This window comes from Myotis myotis, unplaced genomic scaffold (genome assembly GCF_014108235.1).
Source record: "Myotis myotis isolate mMyoMyo1 unplaced genomic scaffold, mMyoMyo1.p scaffold_m19_p_2, whole genome shotgun sequence".
NCBI classification, from domain to species: Eukaryota; Metazoa; Chordata; class Mammalia; order Chiroptera; family Vespertilionidae; genus Myotis; species Myotis myotis.
In genome coordinates, this window is record NW_023416324.1 from 28,111,268 (window position 1) to 28,133,901 (window position 22,634).

General features: G+C 53.8%; 1 protein-coding gene across 5 annotated transcripts in view; it reads right to left on the reverse strand.

Annotated features, from left to right (window-relative positions):
- SZT2 (SZT2 subunit of KICSTOR complex) overlaps positions 1-22,634 on the reverse strand; it is a 56,008-nt gene that overhangs the window by 10,686 nt on the left and 22,688 nt on the right. For all 5 annotated transcript variants that reach the window (XM_036348351.1, XM_036348350.1, XM_036348352.1 and 2 more), the window contains 49 exons: positions 21,043-21,253; positions 20,655-20,825; positions 19,979-20,213; positions 19,665-19,794; positions 18,784-18,926; positions 18,399-18,551; positions 18,142-18,256; positions 17,745-17,962; positions 17,429-17,644; positions 16,718-16,796; positions 16,408-16,502; positions 15,966-16,134; positions 15,653-15,767; positions 15,436-15,549; positions 15,053-15,223; positions 14,793-14,887; positions 14,441-14,564; positions 14,172-14,336; positions 13,878-14,082; positions 13,482-13,597; positions 13,131-13,377; positions 12,511-12,652; positions 12,277-12,369; positions 11,838-11,916; positions 11,441-11,734; positions 11,135-11,276; positions 10,872-10,979; positions 10,722-10,785; positions 10,305-10,490; positions 9,830-9,997; positions 9,656-9,743; positions 9,445-9,516; positions 9,064-9,265; positions 8,073-8,172; positions 6,511-6,640; positions 4,343-4,495; positions 4,159-4,261; positions 3,964-4,069; positions 3,767-3,878; positions 3,013-3,131; positions 2,740-2,904; positions 2,392-2,476; positions 2,075-2,239; positions 1,821-1,988; positions 1,329-1,462; positions 738-904; positions 522-619; positions 280-412; positions 30-160 (listed from right to left, as the gene is read on the reverse strand). In XM_036348351.1, the coding sequence (XP_036204244.1) occupies positions 30-160; positions 280-412; positions 522-619; positions 738-904; positions 1,329-1,462; positions 1,821-1,988; positions 2,075-2,239; positions 2,392-2,476; positions 2,740-2,904; positions 3,013-3,131; positions 3,767-3,878; positions 3,964-4,069; positions 4,159-4,261; positions 4,343-4,495; positions 6,511-6,640; positions 8,073-8,172; positions 9,064-9,265; positions 9,445-9,516; positions 9,656-9,743; positions 9,830-9,997; positions 10,305-10,490; positions 10,722-10,785; positions 10,872-10,979; positions 11,135-11,276; positions 11,441-11,734; positions 11,838-11,916; positions 12,277-12,369; positions 12,511-12,652; positions 13,131-13,377; positions 13,482-13,597; positions 13,878-14,082; positions 14,172-14,336; positions 14,441-14,564; positions 14,793-14,887; positions 15,053-15,223; positions 15,436-15,549; positions 15,653-15,767; positions 15,966-16,134; positions 16,408-16,502; positions 16,718-16,796; positions 17,429-17,644; positions 17,745-17,962; positions 18,142-18,256; positions 18,399-18,551; positions 18,784-18,926; positions 19,665-19,794; positions 19,979-20,213; positions 20,655-20,825; positions 21,043-21,253 (6,994 nt within the window). The remainder of the gene's footprint in view (positions 1-29; positions 161-279; positions 413-521; positions 620-737; positions 905-1,328; positions 1,463-1,820; positions 1,989-2,074; positions 2,240-2,391; positions 2,477-2,739; positions 2,905-3,012; positions 3,132-3,766; positions 3,879-3,963; positions 4,070-4,158; positions 4,262-4,342; positions 4,496-6,510; positions 6,641-8,072; positions 8,173-9,063; positions 9,266-9,444; positions 9,517-9,655; positions 9,744-9,829; positions 9,998-10,304; positions 10,491-10,721; positions 10,786-10,871; positions 10,980-11,134; positions 11,277-11,440; positions 11,735-11,837; positions 11,917-12,276; positions 12,370-12,510; positions 12,653-13,130; positions 13,378-13,481; positions 13,598-13,877; positions 14,083-14,171; positions 14,337-14,440; positions 14,565-14,792; positions 14,888-15,052; positions 15,224-15,435; positions 15,550-15,652; positions 15,768-15,965; positions 16,135-16,407; positions 16,503-16,717; positions 16,797-17,428; positions 17,645-17,744; positions 17,963-18,141; positions 18,257-18,398; positions 18,552-18,783; positions 18,927-19,664; positions 19,795-19,978; positions 20,214-20,654; positions 20,826-21,042; positions 21,254-22,634) is intronic.

The following is a 22,634-nucleotide window of genomic DNA, read 5'->3' on the forward strand; positions in this document are numbered from 1 at the left end:
AACCCAGCTCCCCTAGGCCATGCCCTCACCCTGCTGGGTGGGTCTCCTCCACTGCGAGAAGTTCCTTCCCAGAAGCAGCAGATGCCGCTCAGCTGCAGGGCGGGGTGTTGGGCCCAGTTGTCCCAGGGAACAAGGACTGAAGATGTCTGGCTCTGAACTCCTATTGGGAGGGAGGGACGCTCAGAAGGCAGACCATCCATGGCCTCCTCTCCGGCCATCACCTCCTGAGCCTAGGCCCCCAGCTCTCCTAGCTCAGCCTCTGTGAGACCCCAAACTCACAAATGCTGCTCAAAGATGCGGACACTGGTGTCTCCAGCCATTGAGGTGACCAGAGTGGTGAACTCAGACAAGATGGACGAAAGGAGGAACCGGGATACCATGTGGGTGGAGCTCCTGGACACTGAGGTGCAACCTAGATCGGGGCAAAGAAGTCCTGGTCGGTGTGTGTGTGTGTGTGTGTGTGTGTGTGTGTGTGTAAGGGGGGGGGGGCAGGCAGAGGAGGGGGGGGGGCGGGGTCTCACCAGTCTGAACCATGAATTCCATCCAGCGCTGAGTAACCCGAGCGAACACCGGCTGCAGGGTCCCCACCTCGCCCTCCTCCAGCTGCGTGGTCCGGCGTCTGAAGACACAGCAGGAGTAAGAACCGCACACTGATACTCGATATGTATGTGTTTACATAAATCCGTTATCAACTATGATTTCACACCACACCCTCCGGACACGTCACACATACACACCTGTGTCTCTGGGCTCCAGAATCCAGGCCCGACGCCCGCTCGGTTCCACCTGGAGTGCGAACATTTTCAGTTTTGTGACGTCTCCGGCCCCGAGTGTCTTCCGGCCGATCCAGGACAATGTCATCAGTTGTTTTGGGGGAACCCAAGTCCCCAGATTCTGTTTTATTCTGGAGGCAATGCAGTGAATGAGGAGGGCTATAGGGAAGGGGAACAGGGTAGAGGATGGAATGGTAACAAGAGCCTGGAGGATTTGGAGGCTCAGGTTCAGGCCCTGGTTTCACTGCAGGCTGACTAAGCAGCCTCGGACAAGCTACTCAACTTTCCAGCCCAGTTGTCTCACTGGTCAAAGCCCTGCTTATCCTGCAGGTTGTGAGGATAGGGTAAGAAAAGTGGAAGGGAGGGCACTTAATAAGCTGAAGCTCTCTCTGTCAGTGAGAACTTGCTACATTCTGCAAGCTCCTACCCAAGGGACAGGGTAGTTTTATATAACAGGAGATGCGAGGCAAGGCCTGCAGGGGAGTGCAGGTAGAACTAGGAGGCAGGCAGGAAAGCAGATGCCAACTTCATCACCTCCTCCCATTCCCCCCTTACCAGCATATCCCAGAAGCTACGCCGGCCAGCTTTGCTGGGGGGAGTCACAGGCTCCCCAGGGGCAGGCCCAGGGGGAAAGGTGCTAGCTCGGCCTGCGGGGCTCTTGGTTTCCAAGGACCCACTCCTGAGACTTCCTGTGGACACCAGACAATACAAATTTTGTCACTGGCCATCAATCCCCATTCCAGAAACCCTAGCCCCAGGGTATGACAGTGACTTCACACTTTCTCTGTGGGTTAGTGAATGACAGCATATGCAATTGAGTGTGGCTGCAGATTTTGTGTGGAGTTGCTATATTTCCCACTCTAGGCAGGTAACCCTAAGCCTGGGCACATTTCTGCCAGGGACTTGCCGACGCAAGGAAGGTAAGGGACAATTAAGAATGTGTATTTCAGATGGGGCCCCTGTGATGTCTTCCAGAATCCCACCTTTGCACCCTCACCTGAAACACCATCTTGCCTGGACCCGTGAGGCTCTCTGGCCCCCACATACCTGGGGACATGTCCTCTGTGCATAGGGAGGCTGGCAGTAGCTGCAGCTCCATGACAGCATCAGCCAAGGCCTGACGAGCTGCTCCTCGGAGCTTCTCTTCCAGTTGCACGATACTGATATTCCCTTTTTCCCACACATCTAGTCGAAGCCGTGGGGCGCCACTCTGAGCTGGAGGAAAGAATGAAGGTCACTTAAGGGTGTCCCTAATTCCTACAGCATAACCGAACACCCCTCCTCTCACCAAGCTGCCCCACCTGAAGAACTGTCCGGCAGGACTGGGCAGCGAGTGACCATGGTCAGCTGCTCAAATTCCTCCTCTCGCAGTAGATCTGGGGGCCCCGGAGAAGAGGGGGGCCATGATGCCAGTGAGATGGGGGCCCCTCCCTCATCCACAAAGGATAGAGTGATGCAGGCAACTCCTAGATAGAATCCACAGGAAAACTCAGGTCTGGGACTTCCGGATCCCCTCTCCTCATCTCCCCAAACCCCCCCTTAGCTGCAAGGCTGGGAAAGGCCCTCGCAGCCACCACAGAAAAGGCTTTCCCACACCTGGCAGTGCCCTATCCTGTACCTTTGCCACCGGTGCCCTGTCCACCAGGCTTGTTATACAAGTAAATGTCCAAGTCGGGGAGGCTACCCTGTGGTGGGAGTGGATGCTGGAGAGAGAAGAGCCAGAGAACTAAGACTAGGCAAATGGACAAAAGCCATCAGGGAATGGGTGTCCACAGTGTGGAATGGGAAGCACAGGAAGACACAGGTGGATCATAAAGGTATATGTGGGGGGAGGGGGTGTACACAGGTCCATGGGACAAGGTATACATGGGGCATCTGTATAAAAATTATACAGGAAGGGTGTGTGGGGGGGGGGAGGGGGTATTTGGGTGCGTGTGGGTGTTGAATGAGGTGGGTGAAACCTCACCTGGAAGTGGTTCCGGCCATTGCTGTCTGTGTACTTGGGAGAGTGCAGGAAGATAAGCAGGTTTTGCCGTAGGTACCAGGCCAAGGCCGGAAGCCAGGGCCTGCAGGAGGGGGGTAAGGCCAGATGCAACACCTCTGAGGGGAGACTTCCAGGGGGCTGGATGAACTGCAGAGAGTGGGAAGGGGAGTCAGAGCTGGATGAAGAGGTTCTGGCCGAGACTGTCCTGGATCTGCGGTTGCCATGGAGGATGTTGGAGTCTGGGAGGGAGCTGACCTCTACATCAGCTGGCGTCAGCTTGCAGTTCCGAACAAGCATGACTGTGATGACGTCCAGAGTGGCCTCATCCAGGCGCCGACGCAGAACCCGCACTAGCTCATCTGTGATCTCGGGACCTTGATACAGCCGTGGTGGGAAGGTGGAGACCCTGCGGAGGACCCAGCTACCCCAACCAGCCCTTAACCCCAGACTCACATCCTCCCACACACCAGAGGCAGCCAGCACTAGGTTTTAGTTCTGCCAAGCTACTCACTGTGTGACTGTGGACAAGTGAGTTTTACCTCTCAAAGCCTCAGTGCCCTTAGCCATAAAATGGGGATAGCAACAGTATCTACCTCATATGTAACAATCTTAGCTGAAGACCTAGCACACACAGTAATTGGGCCATAAACTTTAGCTGGAAAATCCATTTGCCTAATAGACACCTCAGGCTCAACATATCTCAAATTGAACCAATCACCTTCACCCCCAACTCACCCCTGGTATCCAGCCAGTGGGGCCACTATCTACCCATAGTTACCCAGGACAGATACCTGATATCAACTTTAATGACCCCTTCCCCAAGCTGCATTTCAATCAGCTCTAAGTCCTGGCCTCTAAATATCACAGCAGTCTGTCCTTTTCCACCCAGCTCCTACTCAAAGGAAGCCCAGAGCACAGCATGAGCTGGAGTAGGAAGGCTCCAAGAGAAGTCCCAGAGAATTCTGGAACCTCATCTGGCCACTCCCTACCCTCTCCCTGCAGTCCTTACCAGCCTGCCCTACACCATGCACCAGCAACTGGATATGTCTGTCCACTTGGCCCACAGGACGAGCAGCATCTGCACTGCGGCTGGAAGCCAAGTCGAGGGGAGAACGAGGACCCTGTAAGAAAACCCTGTCAGGGCCCGGCTTCAGAGAGCGAAGTCTGATGGAGAACAGGGCCTCAGGGAGTGAAGGTGATACATGCCGAGGCTTCCTCAGAGTAGATGGGCTCCTGGCTTCGGGACAGGGCGAGGGAGGGGGGCATAGCATCGCCTTCTGGCGGCCGCTCGCTGCAGGATGTCTCCAGGAGCCTGGGAAAGAGTGGCAAGGTCTTTGGACATACCGCCTCCTGCACCTTCCAGGGACCACGCTTTACCCCATCTTTGCAGGACTCACGTACCGAAGATAATACACAGCCTTCGTTGCTCGCTCCTGATAAACAAACATATTCTTCCGGTTCACCACGGAGAAGGCATTGAGCACAGAGCGCAGGGCCTGGATGGCTGTAGGAGTGACGGGGGCTCAGGGAACTCTTCTCCAGACCCCCCTACACACTCCACCTGCCCTCTCATGCCATCATGTACCACGAGAGACCCCCATGCTGGGCCCCATTTTGAGGCGTGAATGGACTCGAATCACGGTTCCCCACACAACGTCACAGGAGAAATGGCCAGGGACAAACTGCATTGTGGCTGCGAGGTATCCTCGGGGTGCACAGCTCTCATCAGCAGCATAATCTGACGGGGGAACGGAGACGTGGATCAGAAATGGCACACAGCCCTCTGCCCTCACAGACTTCTCACCTGTGAACTGGTCGACCCATCCCCCCTTCCCAGGCTCCTCAGCCCTGTCTATTACTCTGCAGGGCAAAGAGGGTTATTTTGGGAAATAAGGCAGGACCATGCTCCTAGGAAGACAGGTCATAGCACAAAGGTTTTCAGAACTATCTTAGGGAGATGTGGGAAAGAAGCCAAGAAGAGGTGTCAGGGGAGGCAAAGCACGAGAAAATCCTGAAGTTAATGCCACAGCACCCTGACCCTGTCCCGATATACCTCATGATGCAATATGCACCCCATCTGTGTACTCACTGGGAGTTACAACAATAACCCCATTTAAACAAAAGATAGACTACTTGTACACACCCACTGCAGAGTGGGGAGAGCTGTGTCCTGTGCTTTGGAGGATAGCGATCCCAAAGAACCCAGAGGGTGGCGTGACATATGCGAGAGTCCACAGCCACAGTCCAATGCCTTGTTTGACCCTTTCCTGGTTGACATGGAACCTTACAGTAGCCCAAAGGTGGCAATTTGGTTTCCCAGAGAAGCTGCTGTCAGATGTGAGCAGTTAGAGAAAACCCAGGAGGCTGCAGAGTCTGGAATGGAATGCTGGTTGCTAAGGGTTTCAGCAAAACCACATGGAGAGACTAAAATGAGGAAGGGCTCGGTCTGGCTTCTGCCTGGTCTTACACCTCAGACTGCTGGGAGTCATTGTGAAGTGAAAGTGCTGGGCTGTCCTCGCTCATGCTCAATTTGCAGAAGATGCCATCAAAACCCTGGGAAGCCCACTAATTACAGGAATTCTGCTTTGATATGGAATACATCCCAGGATGTGCTGAGAGATGCACTCTCTGAAGCTGCCAGGAAGGTTCGTCTACAGACTTGCTGAGAATGTTAAAAATAAGGAGTGGTCTGATTTTACTTTTAAACCAGAAGGGAGAACTACAAAGGAATGGCATTTCATCTTATGACACACAAACTATTTGCTAAAATTCTGCAGCACACCAAAAAATATATTTTTTGCCGACCTGACCAAAAAAAACAAAAAAAAGGTATAGTTTTGACTCATTCACACTGGACAGCTATTGTTGTGTTCGCTGTTGTCATTTATTAATTTGACAATTTAAGGGAGAAGAGGTTAGTGGTCCTAATCTCTTTTTAGATATTGCATATTTTAAAAATTCTTGTGGCACACTGGTTGAAAAATCACTGCTCTGAGTTGGGGTGAGAGGTCATCAGGAATAAAAGAAGGGAGCAGAAGTGTGGAGACCTCAATTACCACCTCGAGTAGATTACCATGTTCCTTAACCATGACCAGAAATCCCCAAGGGGTCCTGTGCCTGCCTGTTTGGAGGGACAGCCAATCAGAAAGACCTCCTACCGGGTCTCAGGCTCCACTCCGCTGGCCTTCTCTCACCTGTCAACTGGCCTACTTGTCCCCCACACCCACTGCTTGCCCAGTCTATTACCCTGTAGGAGAAAGACGATCATTTTGGAAAACAAGACAGGACCAGGCCCTTAGGAAGACAGGTGACAGCCAGTGCCCTTTCACTGACCCCTCTCTCCAGTATTCTTCAACCTTTCCCCCTCTCCTGGCTCTTTCGCTGTGGAACATAAATGTGCTCCAGTCTCTGCCATAGTTTAAAATTGCTGCCTTGACCTCCATTTCCGTTAGTTCCTGCCATATCTATTTCCTCTCTCCCTTCACTACCAAGCCACTTGAAAGATTAGTTATTCTCTGCTCGACCTAACATCCTTTCACTTTTCAATTTCCTCTAGTTTGTATTCCCGTCTCTCCACTGAAAGTACTTCCACTGAAGTCTCTGATGAACTTGAAATACCCAAGTCTAGTGATCCTTTGTGTCCTCTCCTCGCTCTCACTGTATTACTTGCCACCAATGAGCAAGCAATGGAGAAGCCCTCGGCTTCTCCCAGTCTTTGATAAAGGAAAGGAAGGCTCCTGGGTGGAACCTTACCATCGCTGGGCAGGGGTGCCCGCTGACGGGAGTGGAAGGGGGTCTCGCTGCGCCACAGATCTTCTTCACTCTCGGCCACCAGGAGAGAGTTACACACGTGACTGTCATGAAGGTCCTGAAGCAGCAGCCGCTAGGAGAAGGAGCAAGGTATCAAGGAACTGGAATGGATTCCCTCATAAACTGGTGGTGGTACTGAGAGGTAATCAAAGGCCAGAGAGAATGCCCATTATCTCAGGGGTGGGAGGGTCAGAGGTCAAAAAGAGCATCAGTGATCACTGGCAGGTCAGAGATGGTATCTAAGTCACTGGGCTTAGGGCTCTGAGCATTGGTCCCGTTAGGAATACTTGTCCTTCTTCATTGCCAGAGTCTGTTCACCATCCTTCAGGTCTCAGCTTAAAAATAAGTTCTTCTAAGAAACTTTCCTTGACACTTAGAATCACCTGGGAATCTTTTTAAAATCCTGATTTCTGGGCCTCATCCCAGGTGATTCCAATGTGCAGCCAAGGTTGAGAACCGCTGCTTTAGAGGGTCAGATCCAGTTATATGCTCTCATAACAGTCTCTACTTTTCCTCTGTAGAAGTCTTCACAATTGTAATGAAAATAATTTGTGTGATTTAGTTGTTCAATGTTTATCTCCCCCACTCAACACAAGCCCGAGAGAGTCACGCTTTCCCTCTTGTTCACCATTATATCCCTAACTAGTGGCCCGGTGCACAAGGTATGTGCACGGGGGGGAGGGGGAGGGGGCAGTGTCCCTCAGCCTGGTCTGCACCCTCTCCAATCTGGGACCCCCTCAGGGAATGTCCGACTAAACTGGCAGTCGGACATCCCTCTTGCAATCTGGGACCGCTGGCTCCTAACCGCTTACCTGCCTGCCTGCCTGCCTGATCACCCCTAACCACTCTGCCTGTTGGCCTGATCACCCCGAAATGCCACCCCCGCTGGCCTGCTCATCCTCAACTGCCCTCCCCTGCCGGCCTGATCACCCTAAGAGCCTCTGCCTCGGCACCACCACCATGGCTTTGTCCGGAAGGTCTCCAGGTCTAATTAGCATATTACCCTTTTATTAGTATAGATCAGCGGTTCTCAACCTGTGGGTCGCGACCCCTTTGGGGGTCGAATGACCCTTTCACACAGGTCGCCTAAGACCATCGGAAAACACATATATAATTACATATTGTTTTTGTGATTAATCACTGCTTTAATTATGTTCAATTTGTAACAATGAAATTGGGGGTCACCACAACATGAGGAACTGTATTAAAGGGTCGCGGCATTAGGAAGGTTGAAAACCACTGGTATAGATGCTAGCACAGTGCAATGAGTAGGAACATCTCATAGTCCCTGGAGGGATGAGAGGAGCCCACAGTACTGGGGATGGGTTAGGGAGAGTTCCTTAGTTTGTGGGGAGTCTGGGGAGGGGGGCATCCTAATAAATGAGTAGGTATCAAAGAAAACATCCAAGATGGATCAGCAGCCTCTGGAAGTCAAGGTCTTGGAAATTCCTTTCTCCCTGGGGCTGTGACCATGCCTGGAGAGCCCTGTCCCTGGCTGCCCTTACCTGGTTGACCTCCCTGCAGATCTCCCCAACTCGCCTCACCAAGAGCTGCTGCAGGTGGCGGCACTCAGTGCCTGGCCCCCCATCTTCCCGAATCAGGCTCCTAGGAAGGAGGGGTGGATCAGACACAGAATTGCAGTGGGGAGAAAATTGTGGGGAAGGGTCATGGGAGCTGGGCCAAGAGGAACCATGAAAAGGAAGTAGGTTGAACAAAGGAAAGTAAACATGATGGGAAATGGGAAAGATGGAATTCTCAGTGGCAATTCTGGAAGCCTAGGCTCCATGCCTGCCTCACCAGCCTCCATATGGGTACCACACTGAGGCTTCTACCATACAGCTCTCCTTTTATCACTGGCAGGTCAGAGATGGTATCTAAGTCACTGGGCTCAGGGTTCTGAGCATGGACCCCAGTTAGGAACACTTGTCCCTTGGGAAGTTAGAAACACTTTATCCGAATGATGGCCTTCCCTTCTCTCAACTCCACCTCTGTGATTAGAGCAGTACTTATTTAACCAGAGGCCTAGGTATGAATCCTGGCTCTGCCACTTACTAACTGTGACCTTAGGGAAGTACTTAACTTATCTGTGCTTGAGTTTCTTCACTTATGATAATAATACTTTGTAGGGATGTTATATAGATTAGATAAGCTTAAACACTGCATGCCACTTAGTAAGCACTTGTTAAATATTGTCTATTATTCCTTATTTTTATAGATCAACTTCTGAAGCTGCTCTGAACTGTAGATGCTCTTAATGCTCAGCAAGGAGCCAAAATCTCCATCAGCTTTTCAACTCCTTTAGGAAAGCAGAGTGACATGCTTTGCTATTAGCTGTGGGAAGTGGTCAGGAGCACCCAACCTTGGAATAAAAGTCAGATCCCTACCCAAACTCTCAGTCCCATGTCTTACCCTTTAATAACATTCAGGAAGGGTGAAGTGGGACCAGGCAGAGGAGGCTACCATCAGAGTGAGGGTGCGGCCCTGGCTCCTCCTTACCGTGCATGTGCATACACTTCCACACGGTCCTGCAGTATCCGGACGATGAGCCAGAAGTCAGGCAGGCAGGGCCCAGGGAGGCTTGAGAGCGAAGGCTGTGCAGGTGTTGGCTCAGGTGCGGTCCGCAATGTGAAGGGGGCCTTCTCACCCAGGGTCTCATTGGGACCCTCACTGTCAGAGCCACTGCTGCCACCATCATAACCTGTGTCAAATGTGCTGAAGTTCAACCCCGTCCTGAGGCTCATCTGAGCCTCCAAAGTACACTGGGCTCGATGGCTCCTCCAGGTTAGTTCCCCCTGACGCTCCATTCCCGACTTTCCACTGTGCAACCCTACGTCCACTTCCCATCAGCCTAGAGTCCTTCCCGCTGCCCCCGCTTACCTAAGTGGTCTGAGTCCACACTGCCCTGACTGGACATGAGGCTTAGCCCCTGGCTGGGCCCAGGCTGGCTCCCTGGGAAGAGAAGGAAAAGAAAGGCCTAGAGCACCTCCTCAATCCCACCTAGGACCACCTTCCAAAAATGGAAACAGGTCCAGGGATGTACAAGTCCTGTGTCCCGGCCTCAGGCTGAGCTGCCCAAGTCTTTTCTTACCTCCCTGTGGCAGGCTGGGCAGACTGATGAGGGAGGGTCCCTCAGAATCCTCTGGGGAGCCAGGGGCTTGGAGGTTAGCTGTCAGGGCCTGAGGGGAGGAAGTCAGGACTGAGTCCAGGCCCCACACACCACCACCACCCCTGCCATTCCCAGGTCAGCCCAGGAAAGACTCACCTCCCCTTCGTTGTTGTCAGCCTTATCCTCATGGCTGTGCCAAGACCAGGCCACAGAAGGGGGCACCCCATGGGGTCCACCTGGCTGTTGGCCAGCTGCCACGAAGAAGAAGCCACTGCCAGGGTCCTCGAGAAGAACATGACCAGGAAGGTGGAGGCGGCGGAACTCCTGAGGAATAGGAGCCACAGTTACAATTTAGACAGGAGCAGCCCTGCTTCTTCATGGCACCCCACACTTCCTTACCAGACCCTCACAACTACCTCTATATGAAAGGTTCAATGACTCGCTTAAAGTCCAGTGGGCCAGTGGCAAGGTTGGGAGCTAGGTCTCGTCCCACTGGGGCTGCCAGGCATGGGGTAAAGGACAGACAATGTGGTGAGGAGGTGGGCAGAAGGGTAATTCAATGGACTCAAACGAAGAGAGGGCTTTCCAGTTCTGTATCTGGAGTCCAGGGACTATTCTGAGGATAACATACCTCTTTGAACTGTGTGAGGGAGCGCTCTGGTCCAAACACAAAACTCAGCGGCAGAGTCTGGCGAAGGCAAGTGGAGCGTCCAGGAGAGCTATGGATGTGGGCAGCCGCTCGGTGCAGGGCAGGGCTCTGGGGGATGCCCCCTCTTCGGAGTGCCCCCACCATCTCATCCTCCAGCAACCAGCGGATCTAGAGTAAGAGGACAATCCCGGAAGTGGCAAAGGGCACCTCCCTTGCTGAGTGGAAATCACCTCATTCCCAGACTAGAAGATACTAGAAGACACTCTGCCTCACAGACTGAGGAAGATCTCACTTCAATCCCAGGATAAGGGGGTGCCTTACCCCACTGATATGATGGAGAGGGTATCAGTCATAGTGTTGAGGGGCTGTCCCTTAGGTTGGGGGAGGGAAGGCCCTCACCTCACTCATAGTGGTCTCAATAGCCAATCTGTGGGGTGTGGCCAAATTGGATAGTCCTGGGTGCCTAATTGGAAGAAAGGGTTAGACACTGGTTTCCAGAAAATAAAACTGAAGGGGAGCAAGAAACTCTTAAAGGAGAAAAAGAAATACCTATCTTCTTCTGGGGGTGGCAGTGGGGGCCCCAGGCCATCATCCGATCTTAAAGATGATGGTTGCCCTGGGGACCGTGGGAATGAAACACTGCTCTCAGATGTTGACCTGAACAGGTAGGAGCAAAGATCAAAGGTCAGTAACTAATATCCTCCCAAGACCTCCTCAGCATTCCTTTCTTGAAATATTTCAAGTGTCCCTAGATTCCGTAATGGTCCCCCTCCCCCAAGGCCCAGGTCCCCCCACCAAACACGCTGCCACACCGGTGGTGCTGAGGGTCCGAGGCCGGGGGGAGCTCTACTTCCAGCGGCAAGGTCAGCACAAAGACATCCAAAGTGACACTGAGGTCCCTCAGGGGTACTCGGCCCCCAATTGGGGGGCCCTCCAGACTGGAAAGCACCTGGCCTGGGAGAGGGGGGGAAAGTTAGGGGTTACTGAGAACCCTAGGACAAGCATAGATTCCAAATTCTCAGTGCTAAAGAGTTATAGCCAAAGACCCTCCCCAAGCAGGCAGGCAGGCAGGCTGTCCTGGGACCTGTGGCCCACCCCCCCGGGCACCCCCATCTCACCCAGGCAGGTGGGCAGGCTGCACACGGGTACTGAGCTGTGCTGCCCACGCAGCCGCACAGAGCACGTGAGGTGCAGGAAGAGCGGTGGCAGGTCATGCACAAGGCTCTCAGGCCCAGTGGGCGAGTCGCCCCCAAGGATACTGAAGGAGTCTTCATCAGGGTTCACGGTGTCTGCATCTGACAGCGAGGTGGAGTCTAGCCCAGCAGGCCCCAGGTCCGGCTCCCGGCTCTCGCAGTATTCCACCTCCAGCTCTGGGTCGCTCTCGGTGACCACACAGCAGGCAGATGTGTCTCCTAGAGATGCAGGTCTCATGGTCAATAGGAAAGGCTGGCCGTGGAGGCCCCTGAATCCTGGCTTGAAGCAGCCTTTCCCACCTTGATCCACTTCCCCACACACCTTCTTCTCCCATGAGTTCAGCCTCTGAAAACTCCAGGTCACTGACTTTTCTGTCTATTGTGTCCCGGGGGCCCTCATCCTGGGCAAAAAAAAAAGAAAAGGAAGAGACAGCTTGATCCAAGGCAGAGCAAGTGCCACATCCAGGACTCAGGGAACCCAGAGTCAAGAGGATCCGAATGGGCCCGGCTTGTGTGGCTCAGTGTTGAGCATCGACCCAAGAACCAAGAGGTCAGTGGTTCGATTCCTGGTCAGGGCACGTGCAGGAGGCAGCCAATCAACGATTCTCATCATTGATGTTTCTATCCCTCTCTCCTCACTTCCTCTCTAAAAAATCAGTAAGAGCATATTTTTTAAAAAAGAGAGAATCTGGGTGGGCCAAGTAGAACCTCTGGGGCTAGAGGTCAGGGGGGGGAGAAAGGTAAAGGAGAAAGCTACTCACCTCTCGCCTGCTGGACGGAGGGCAGTAGAAGAAGTAGTGGGGATTGGAGGGCACTGTGCGGAAGTGGAGACCACTAATCTCCAGGAACTTCTCCTGTTTGGGGTTAGGAGGAGGCTAGAATGTCAGCCGTCCCTCAGAACACAGCCCCTACCCTACAACAGACACCTACACCCTCAACCCAGGAGAGAGTATTAACCCGCTGCACAGGCAGGACTTCTGCTCCCCTACCCTTACCTGGATGAGGCTATGAAGGACATCATGTGCCTCTCCTCTGAGCTGGCAGACGTCTGTCAGAGAGATCTCCAGGCCAGGGTCTGGATTGCCAGGCACACGGGTGCTCTGAAACTCAGGCTCACTTAGGTCCTCGGTCTCTATGCTGAGTGGGTGGGGTGGGGGGTGGGGGCATTAAAGTTTTAAGAACCATCTCCTGGAGGAGGAGCCTCCTTCCCAACTGGGAGCAGCACACACGTGTCGGCCTGTCTCTAGGAAGGGTGAGCTGGGGACTCAGCAGTGGGCACAATAAAGTTTTTGCCCCTATGAAACTCAAAGTAGTTCACGGGGATCACTGCTATCATATGAATGTTCTCGGAACAGCTTCTACTTTCACTGATAGCAACTGTCAACTCCCTACCCCAACCCAGCTCAACACTCCACACCAGAACAGGAGACAGGAGAGCCAAAAGGGAGGATGCTCCCCAAGCCAAATGAGAGAAAGACTGGGCAGGAGGCAGGACGCCAGCAACAAAGCGCTACTGCCTCTCACTCAGGTGCTCGGCCATTCCCTGGGATCGAAAGGTCCCAGTTTATTGGGACTTTGTGTGCCCCCTTCCACGTTATTCCAGGACAATCCTAACCTGGACTCAGAAGCCAGGATAGCTCGTTCCCGAGGCTCAGGGGCCTCCTCGATGCTGCTGCTGAAGGGACCAGGACTGAGAGGACCAGGACTTGGGGGTGCGTGAGGCAAACCCTGAGTGTGTCCACAGAGAGCAAGCAGAAAAGGGGTGATGTCTACTTCCTGTAGCAGCTCCTCACAGGCATCCACTGCCATCAGCAAGTCCTGGGAGGTCACACTCTGTGCTTGCTGCAAGCTCCGGAACAGCCCTGACAGAGTGGAAGGGCCCTTGAGGGTCAAGCTCTGGAACCACCTCCCCAATCCCAAGCCCTATAATCCTCATGTCTCCTCCCTGATGCTCCCTCCTGCTCACCACGGACGTAGCATCGCTGAGCATGCTCCTGCAATAAGGCACAATGGTTGGCTGCCTCCTTGTATCTGGGCTCCATCCAGGCTGAGGAGGGGGAGGTCTGGTCGAGAAACTGAGTCCTAAGAATGAGAGGGAAGTGGGAGTTTGGCCAACTTCCCTAAGAGGCACTTTAGACTCACTGTCCACCCACATTCCAGTGGATCATCCACCGGTCCCCGCCAAATGTATTCATGGCCCCGCAAGTTCAACTGATTTGCTGAAGGAAGCCCAGCAAGGAGCTGGCAGGACATGGCTAAGCAGCTGAGCTCCTGCCACTGACCAACAACCTGCCTGTCCAGACCTGAGTGTGTAGCTGAGCCCTGACTGGGGATAACCTAGGTCAACGTTAAGGGCACTCACTGAAAGATGAGGTCTCGGGGCGCCTGAGGGGGCTGCATGCCAACCATTTGCTCCCTCAGCGCTTCCAGGGCACAGCTATAGATGAAGACAGGACATCGGGCCCGGGGCCCATCTGCACCCTCCGTCTGTGGAGCCTGACGCCCAGTGTAAGCCTGGAAGTCCCGATGGAAGGGCGGGCTCAGCTCTCCTGGATTCAAGGTACTGTCTATGGGAAGAGGTGTCACATGATCTTCAAGCCCTCTATTTGTTCCCACTTCTGCTCCAGCTTAACTGACTTAAGAGGCAGCACCTTACCATAGACCGGGGTGACACTGAGGACAGGGACCTGGGCCTTTGGAGCCCTGACCCCAGCTCCTCCCAGAACTTTCAGACTGGAGACCCCACTCCAATCCCCGAACTTGGGCTTTGTCTCTTCTTGAGAGGGTCCCTCTAGGCCATAGGTGGCCAGATGCTGGACATCTGAGAAGTAAAAGAGAGGCATCAATCAGAGCTGCCTGGTGGCCCAGTGAGGGAGCTCAGGGTTTGTATCTGAGGGGCTAGTGAGGAAGGTCAGTGGTTGGTACCTGAGAAGGTAGCTGGGAGGAATGTCAGAAATACATGTTGGGGGGTCACAAGCCTTGCATAGCAGCGCCACTGAGGGGGCTGGGCCGAGATGAGAGGCTTGAGAGTTTCAGGAGGGCCCACATTCTGTAAGACAGAAACAAAATTAGAGCAACCTGTAAGGGAGCAAACAACCCCTCTTCCTTCCTCCACCCTGGAGGGTATAGCTTGCAAGACCCAGAACAAAGCTGAATGACGGCATCCTGTCATCGGCAGGAGGCCTACTGTCCCCAGTGACAGAAAGTGGGGGATGAATATGTGGTGATGGAAGGAGGTCAGTATGAAAACGGCTCAAGGACATGAACCAGTGCTGACCATGGCAGGAAGCACCAAGTCTCCAGTTGTCTGAGTGCTGCTGACTGACTGTTCCTTCAGGATCCCACGGCCCCCCACTGGTGGCCCCTCTGGACCTGCAACGAGGACAGAGATGAGTGGAAGAAGGCAGTACCAGCGGAGAGGCAAGGCTCTGAGGTGAGGAGAGAGGGAGACCAAAACCCAAAGACAGAAACCACCTTGTGGGATGGGGGTAAAGGGGCATGGCCAGAGTCATATTTGGAAAGAGATGGGGAGCTTACCGGGACTGTAGGGGGTCCGCCGCAGCACCTCACTCAAGAAGGTAGCCTGGTCCGCGGAGCTCAGAGGGATCTCCCGGTCACTCAGCTCCTGCCCCAGGCAGCTGTGCAGCAGGCACAGCACCATGTCGTTGGCGGGACAAGGCCCCTCGGCGAGAGGGACGCCCTCTGGCTCTGCCCGACACACACTCCACTCAGCACCAAGAGCCTCCTGCTGCCCAGTGCCCCAGCTCAGCCCCGACCAGCACACCCCTCCTGCAGTTCCCAAGCCTCCTCTGGCCCTATTACTCATCTGCTGGTTCGCAGACTCATCTGCTCTCTATGCTCTAATTCACCCAGGCTTGCTAGCCCTCTAGGTGTGGGTGAGTGGTACAAAGTTCACCCACCTCTAGAAAGCAAAAGGAAGAACATCTGGAGCTGCTGGCACCGAGGCAACAGTCCCATTAGGTCAAAATGGAAAGGTATTTCATGGATACAGGCATCTCCTCGCTGGTCCAATCCTAAGAGGGAGGGAAGAAAGACAAGACCCACGTTGAGACCAGATTTTCTGTCTGTGCTGCCTTCGCCCTACCCACTCCCCTCAGGAGCCCCTTCCCTACTGACCATCAGAGACCCTTGGCTCTGGGGGCAGGGGACTCCATTCCTTGCTCTGGCACAGCTGTATCAGGTATTCAAAGCTCAGCATTGAGCCTATGCAGGCAGCATCGCGAGGGTGGAGCTAGGAGAGGAACAGCAGAGGTCAGGGGTAGCTCCTCTGGTCTCAGAGACCTGGGCCTCCAGCTCCCAAGGAAGCCCACACGGTCAGACACTCAGAACACACAGGTTCAGAGGGATCAGAAAGCCCAATGGCTGTGGTGCTCCCAAAGGGAGGACACCCCACCTATAAGGGGTGGGGGGTATTGCTAAGGTCACTCACAGCTCTCGGGATCTCAGAATATGTCAAGTCCTGGAGATGCTTCCAGCAATCAGGGCCTGGTCCCACTCGCCCACACTGAGGCTCCACCCACACCTCGGTGACCAGATTGAGCTCTGAGTCTCCCTCCAGGGCCTCCACCTCCACATCGTTGTCATCATCTGTTGAGAAACTAAAGGAGGAAGGGGCCTGAGCCTGTGATTGAGGAGAGTCCAATCCACAACCCCATGGTTGGAGTCAGTCCGCGGAGGCCAGGAAGGTGGTGCAAACACAAGGCAGCCACAAGTCACATGTGGCCTTACCAGACCTGCGCCTGCCTGATGAAGCATCTAAAAACAGCACCCTCTGCCCCAACTCCCTCAGGTATGGGAGGCAGAACTTCAGGGGACAGCAGGGAGGAGGAGGAATGTGGAGAGAGGCAACCCTCTGAGGGGCCAGGTCTCACCTGTCCTTGGTGGAGGTGGAGTGTGGGGGGAAGAGGATGTACTGGACCACACATGTGTGCCTCTCTTCCACTGCAGCCTGCCCCGGAGGCTCGTTCTGAGGGTAGATAGGATGGGAGATCCTGGGCAAACCCCAGCCCAGAGAGAGATCTGGCCCCACCCAGCTCTGGCCCTCAGAACTTTAGTCCCCTTGCCACACTGTCCTGGGACTGGCCTCGGGTCTGGTCCAGCGGTCCCAACCCAGATCAGAGGTCAGGGCCCCTGGGATGGTGACAAGCCTAGGTGGGAGGGATGATGAGGGACAGCACCTACCTGAATGGGAAGCTCCAGCACCATGTTGATGATTCCTTCCCCACTGCAGGCGAAGTGGAACCCTTCGGAGAGTCGGACTCTGAAGCCCCATAAAGGTGGGGGCAGGACAGGATGAGATGGGAGAGACACAGAGTATACATCCCAACCCCATGCCACTTATGCACCCACTTTCTAGCAGCCATCTAGGTAGACTTCAGTGCTGGTGGCCTTGCTAACACTAGTTGTCCTTCTAATGTAACAAGTCCAATTAGGACCAGAGGCCTAAATAAGAAGAGTGGAAGGAGGCGGATGGAGGGCAGTGGCAAGCCCTGCTCTGTGCTGGACGCTCTGCATAACAGCAGCAGCAAAGAGATTGAGGCTTAGAGCCGAAACCGGTTTGGCTCAGTGGATGGAGCGTCGGCCTGCGGACTGAAGGGTCCCAGGTTCGATTCCGGTCAGGGGCATGTACCTGGGTTGTGGGCACATCCCCAGTAGGAGATGTGCAGGAGGCAGCTGATCGATGTTTCTCTCTCATCGATGTTTCTAACTCTCTATCTCTCTCCCTTCCTCTCTGTAAAAAATCAATAAAATATATTTAAAAAAAAAAAAAAGAGAGATTGAGGCTTAGAGATGGGCAGTGTCTGGCATAGACTTTCTGCCAGTGTCCTGACCCAGAGTCTACACTGGCTCTCTCCCTTGCCCCCAGTTGTTTGGCAGGTTCAGGTGACATACTCAGTGAGGATGGAGAGGAGCTGGGCAATGGCGCTGAGCGGCAGTGCGGGGGCCAGTCCTGACGGGACGCTCCAGAGCCAGCGCTGATGGTAGAGGTAGCGGGACAGCGAAGCTAGGCTAGAAGAGGCTGAGCGGCCTGACACCAAGGGCAGTGGGCCTGGTGGCTCCAGTGTCAGCAAGAAGGGTGCCCGGTAGTCCAGGGGCAGCTTCTCATACCTGGGAAGAAGGGGCAACTCTCAGTTGATTGCTGCATATACCCGGCTAAGCCACAGCCTTCCCATGTACTCCAGGCCCCAACCCCACCCTCGGTACCAACCTGATAAGTAGTTTGTCCAGTGGCTTATGCAGGACCACAAGGCAGGGCCGGTCAGAGAGGGCCTGCTGTGGCCCCAGCAAGGGGGGAGACTTGGAGGGAGAGTTGCCCCCACCGATGCCCCCCAGCCCTTTTCGTTTCACCTTGGGTGTTGGTTCCTTACTTTGCACTCGGTGGGGGAAACGCAGTCGTAGGATCTCTTCCCGCAAGCCTGACACAATCTGAGGAAAAATGCAATTAGATTCTCCTACTCCCAAATCCTACAAATCTGGTAGAAGGGGCCCACAGACAAGGTGAGAGAACCTTACTTAATCTGGGGGTTCCTCGCGCTATGCCCTGGCCCTGTGGGTTTGGGGAGGAGGAGCCAGTCTAAACTCCAGACTCCTTGGGGCCAGCTCACCTTGTGCCGGGCCTGTGCTGGTGTGCCGATGGGAAAACCCAGGCGAAGAACCATACATGGGGCCTTGGAAATGATGCGGACCATGTAGAAGGAGGAGGGGGGCTGGTCTGGGGCACTGAGGAGAAATGGGAGTCAGTGGGCAGCCCTAGGTTGGCTGTAATTGAGTTTAGGAGGAAGTAGGGGTACAGTCTGGGGTTAGAGGAAGAGACATGAGTTGAGATGGTGGGGGAGGAGTGAAGGGACATCACTTTGCCCACCTGGAGAGCAGCTTCACATAGGAATAGCCCTCAACTAGCACGAAGCTGCTCCAGTCCCGAAGCAGAGAGGTCAGCGAGGAGTGAGAGATCCTGCACTGGACAGTGCTGTAGCGGCCGTTGCTGCCCGGGGTGTGCAAGTGCTTGGGGATTGGTCTGGGAAGAGGGGTTAGCGTTGAGGTCAGACCCCCCAGCTCCAATCTGAACAGATTACTACCTCTCTCTTCTAGGACCTATTTGAGTATATGGGGCTAATGAGCAGGAAGAAAGGCCATAGTTTTTCTTGGCCACAGTTGGTAAGGGCTCGGCTGCTGCTCCCCTTCCCCATCTTCCCTATTCCCTCACCCCTGCTCCTCCATCCCAACTACGGTCCTAAGAGGTTACTCACGTGTCATGCTCCAGGATTAGCACTAGGCGATGCATGTGCAGCCAACGCTGCCATGAATTTGCATCCATGGACAGCACTGGCTTCCAGTAGGCAGCAAACTGGGCATGGGATGAGTCGGACCCACTGTGTTGAAGGGAGAGCACCTGGGGGTGGGAAGGAAAGCCCTATGTGAGTATTCATAGGAAACCAGGGTACAGCCTCCACACGGTGCACAGAACCATGGAGTTCGGAGGGTCAGAGACAGCAGTGGTTTAAGGCTAAAGGGACTCATACATAACCCAGCCTGGGCTGGGTGTAAAAACTGCCTCCAATGTGAAGGCTAGATTAGGATGAATGAGCCCAGGTTCAGACTATGTGTGTAGCCTTTTAAAGCTAATTCCAGGAAAAAGGTGAGTCCTGCCACGCTTCTCTCACTGACTCTGGAGCAAAGCCACTGAGTGTTGGCAGGACCCGAGATGAAGCAATTGCTCACTAGCATAAGGCCCCTGGCCTAGCCATGTCAGGCTGACACCCGGGGGCCGAGTGTGAGGAAAGCACAGGACAAAGAGGCTATGGTCTTCACGAAGTGCAGTTCACAGTAGTTGTTAATGGTGAAAAATGGGTGGCAGGGGGAGGCCAGAGTATGCCAGATGGAGCCAGATGGAGGTGGGGCAAGGGGAGGGGGAGGCCAGAGTATGTCAGATGGAGGTGGGGCAAGAGGGCTCGCAGTCCTGGGATACCACCACCTAGACAGCCAGTCTCTCTCTACAGATCCTCCTCCTTCCCCAGGGGCTTGGAAGGAGGAAGGAGAATTGCTCTCAAGCTTAAGAGGTTCTGGTTTGGGTGCCTCGGACTTGAGAGGGTGGGCACACAATGAGGGTAATGAGATCAGAGGCACTCACCGGGGTGGTGGAGCCAGGAGGGATGTAGAAGAGTGGCACCCCGCTCTTGGTGCTGTCCGGAAGCGTGAAGTGTTCTGGGACTGAAGAGAAGGACTGGAGGTGGGCCAGCATCTGGTCCGTCTGGTTAATGCTGCAGGTCAAGGGCCAATTCTGAGCCACAACTGACTCTGGTGGGTACAGAGGGGAGCCCCTAGGGACAGGGGACCCTGGACACAAGCCTGGTGCTCAGGGTATCTCTCTTCACCCCTCAAGTTCACACATCTGCGCCTCCACACAACAAATTGCATCACTTAGGGTGCAATGACCTCACTCACCTCTGCAGCGTGTTCCAGAACCGCCGAATAACGTGGGTGCGATACAGTGAGCGAATGGGTTGCCTCAGCGCACAGGACACATCATGTAAAATGTCATAGCCACCTTCCATTGTGACTTCCACCCGCGTTCCTCGAGGGCCCTCAGGCTCCAGGGGCCAGGGCGCCACAGCCACATACTCAATGCGCATGTTGTGTTTCCACAGGAGCACCAGCTTCACCTCCAGCTGGGACCCTCCTGCAGGGGAAGCAGGAGGGCTACTTAGGAGAAGCAGGCACAGGACTCCGGGCCTGGGACTGATTCCTATCTGAAACTCCCACCTACCTCATGCTCTAGCCTGGCCAAAGGTTCCAAGCATGGTTCCCTAATTTCAGGCCCCACAGCCTGCCAACTGACACAAACAAAATTTTGCAGTAATCTGAAACAAAGCCAAGCTCAGGATATCACACCACTCTCAGGTGACTCGCCTGGGGCAAAAGGAGATGGAGCTGGGCAGATAAATGTTAAGAGAACCAAGCCCTGAAGGCAGTTCTGAACCCACTTGTCTCAAATGACAAGCAGAATCTTTCATATGACACTTCCGTGTGTGATACGTGTGTCCTCTGCTTTGTTTGGCAGGTCTTCTCACACTCAAAGTCTGAGAGACTTGTGGGTACAGCAGGGCCTAGTAACACTTACCTTTGGCTAGTGTGACCTCTCGAACACTGTAGCCCTCTCGAAGCCGTACAGACACGGTGCTGACCAGGTCGGCTGGCACCTCCTTCTCAGTGTGCTTCTTCCGCCGAAGGGCCAAGGCAGGGTTGCTGCTGGCAGAGACCAGGTGCTCATTAAACAGTCGGTGCTGAGAGCCTAGTGAGGATGGAGAAGGGTACAGTGGTTACCGGTTAGCGGAGAGAGATATGGGAGAGGGGCTATGCTGAAATCATGGGGAGAGAACAGTACCAGAGTAGTTAGCCCCAGGTATATTTTCAGTCCCCCAGAAACCCACACCCTAGATAGATTCCCGTATCATCTCAGCCCATCTTACACTTCCCCATTCCCGCACCTGCCCCAGTCGGCCTCTCACCGCAATAATATTCAGGGTTCAGGGCTTCCCCACTGCGCAGGAAGGAGTAGAGGAGAAATGCCCGGTGGTAGACAGTCAGACCCAGGTTGCCCGGCTCAGGCTCCGGACAAGTGGACAGGTAAGAGCCAAATGTTGCCATTGCAATGAACTTCATCAATTCCACATTGGGCACGTGGCCAAAACTGCAGTCATAGGAGTAAACTCCTCCCACCTGGAGAAAGTAAACAATTGGAGACCTCGCTCAAAAAGAGGCACCGGAGAATGAAGTATGAGCGGAAGAGAATGGGTTGGTGGCTGCTCCCATCCCCTGGACCACGGTGTGGAGAGTGGGCCAGTGTTCTCCCAGGACAGGCGGCTGTTACTTTCCTTCCCTGAGCCCTTCTGCCTGAAGCCTGTGCCATCAGGTCATACCCTTCTTCCTCAATCAAATACCAGCCTGCCCCCATTCATTATTTTGGCAACTGGCTCACCGGCTTCTGTCACCATCCTGAGAGACTTCAATCTCTCTCTAACAAAGTGCTCCTGAAACTTTAGGACGCTACAAAATACCCGAGGATTTTCTTGAAATGCAGTAGGTCTGGGGTGGGGCCTGAGATTCTGCATTTCTAACAAGCTCCCTGGTGATGCCAATGCTACTGGCTAGCCAATGCTGCTAGGCCATACTTTGTTTTAAAAAATATTTTTATTGATTTCAGAGAGGAAGAGAGAAGGAGACAGAAACATCAATGATGAAAGAGAATCACTGACTGGCTGCCTCCTGCACGCCCCACACTGGGGATCGAGCCTGCAACCCCGGCATGTGACCTAACTGGGATTCGAATCGTGACCTTCTGGTTCATAGGTCGACACTCATCCACTGAGCCAGCAGGGCACAACCTTATCCCTTTATCTTCCATCCTCCTTCTCCTGCTGCTCTTTGACTTTATTAAGACTGCCAGGCCTTGAACCTCTGCTCTCTCCAAGTGTTCACCAGCCTCCTCATCTTCCTCTCTCAACCCAGTCGGGTCCCTATGTTCAAGCAACTTCATCAGCATAATTTTCAATTCCTTGGCCCTCCGTACTTTTTTTCTGCTTCTACCTCAAAAACCCAAGTTGGATGCCAATGGATCCCAAATGGAGAAAAACATAGTTGTGTTGGTTGATACCACCTCAAAACATATGACACCCAACCCAGCTAGTCCTTCAATGCTGTCCTCAATATTGTTCCTTCCTCACACCCTGGCCTCCTTCCCCTTACAGTATTCATCTTCACCTTCTATTTCAGAGAGAAATCAATCACAGGCCCTTGGTAGAATTTATCTACGGCTTCACTTCTATCCTCCCGCTTTCAAAGAAAGACTTGAGCTTCTGCTCCTCAAATGTTTCTTAAGTCAATTGCCCTCCTGTCAGTTTAGGGTCTTTACTCTATCAGGCTTCCTTTTCTTTCCTTTAGTTTCAAGTTGTTTCACCATGGATCCTTAGAACATGCTTAAGCCTCTAGCTTAAAAAGCAAACAAAACAAAATAGTAAAACACCCCTCTTCTTCCACCCTGTACTTCCCTCTGGCTATTCTTGTCTCACTCTCCACTTGATCCGAATAGCCAAATTCTTTG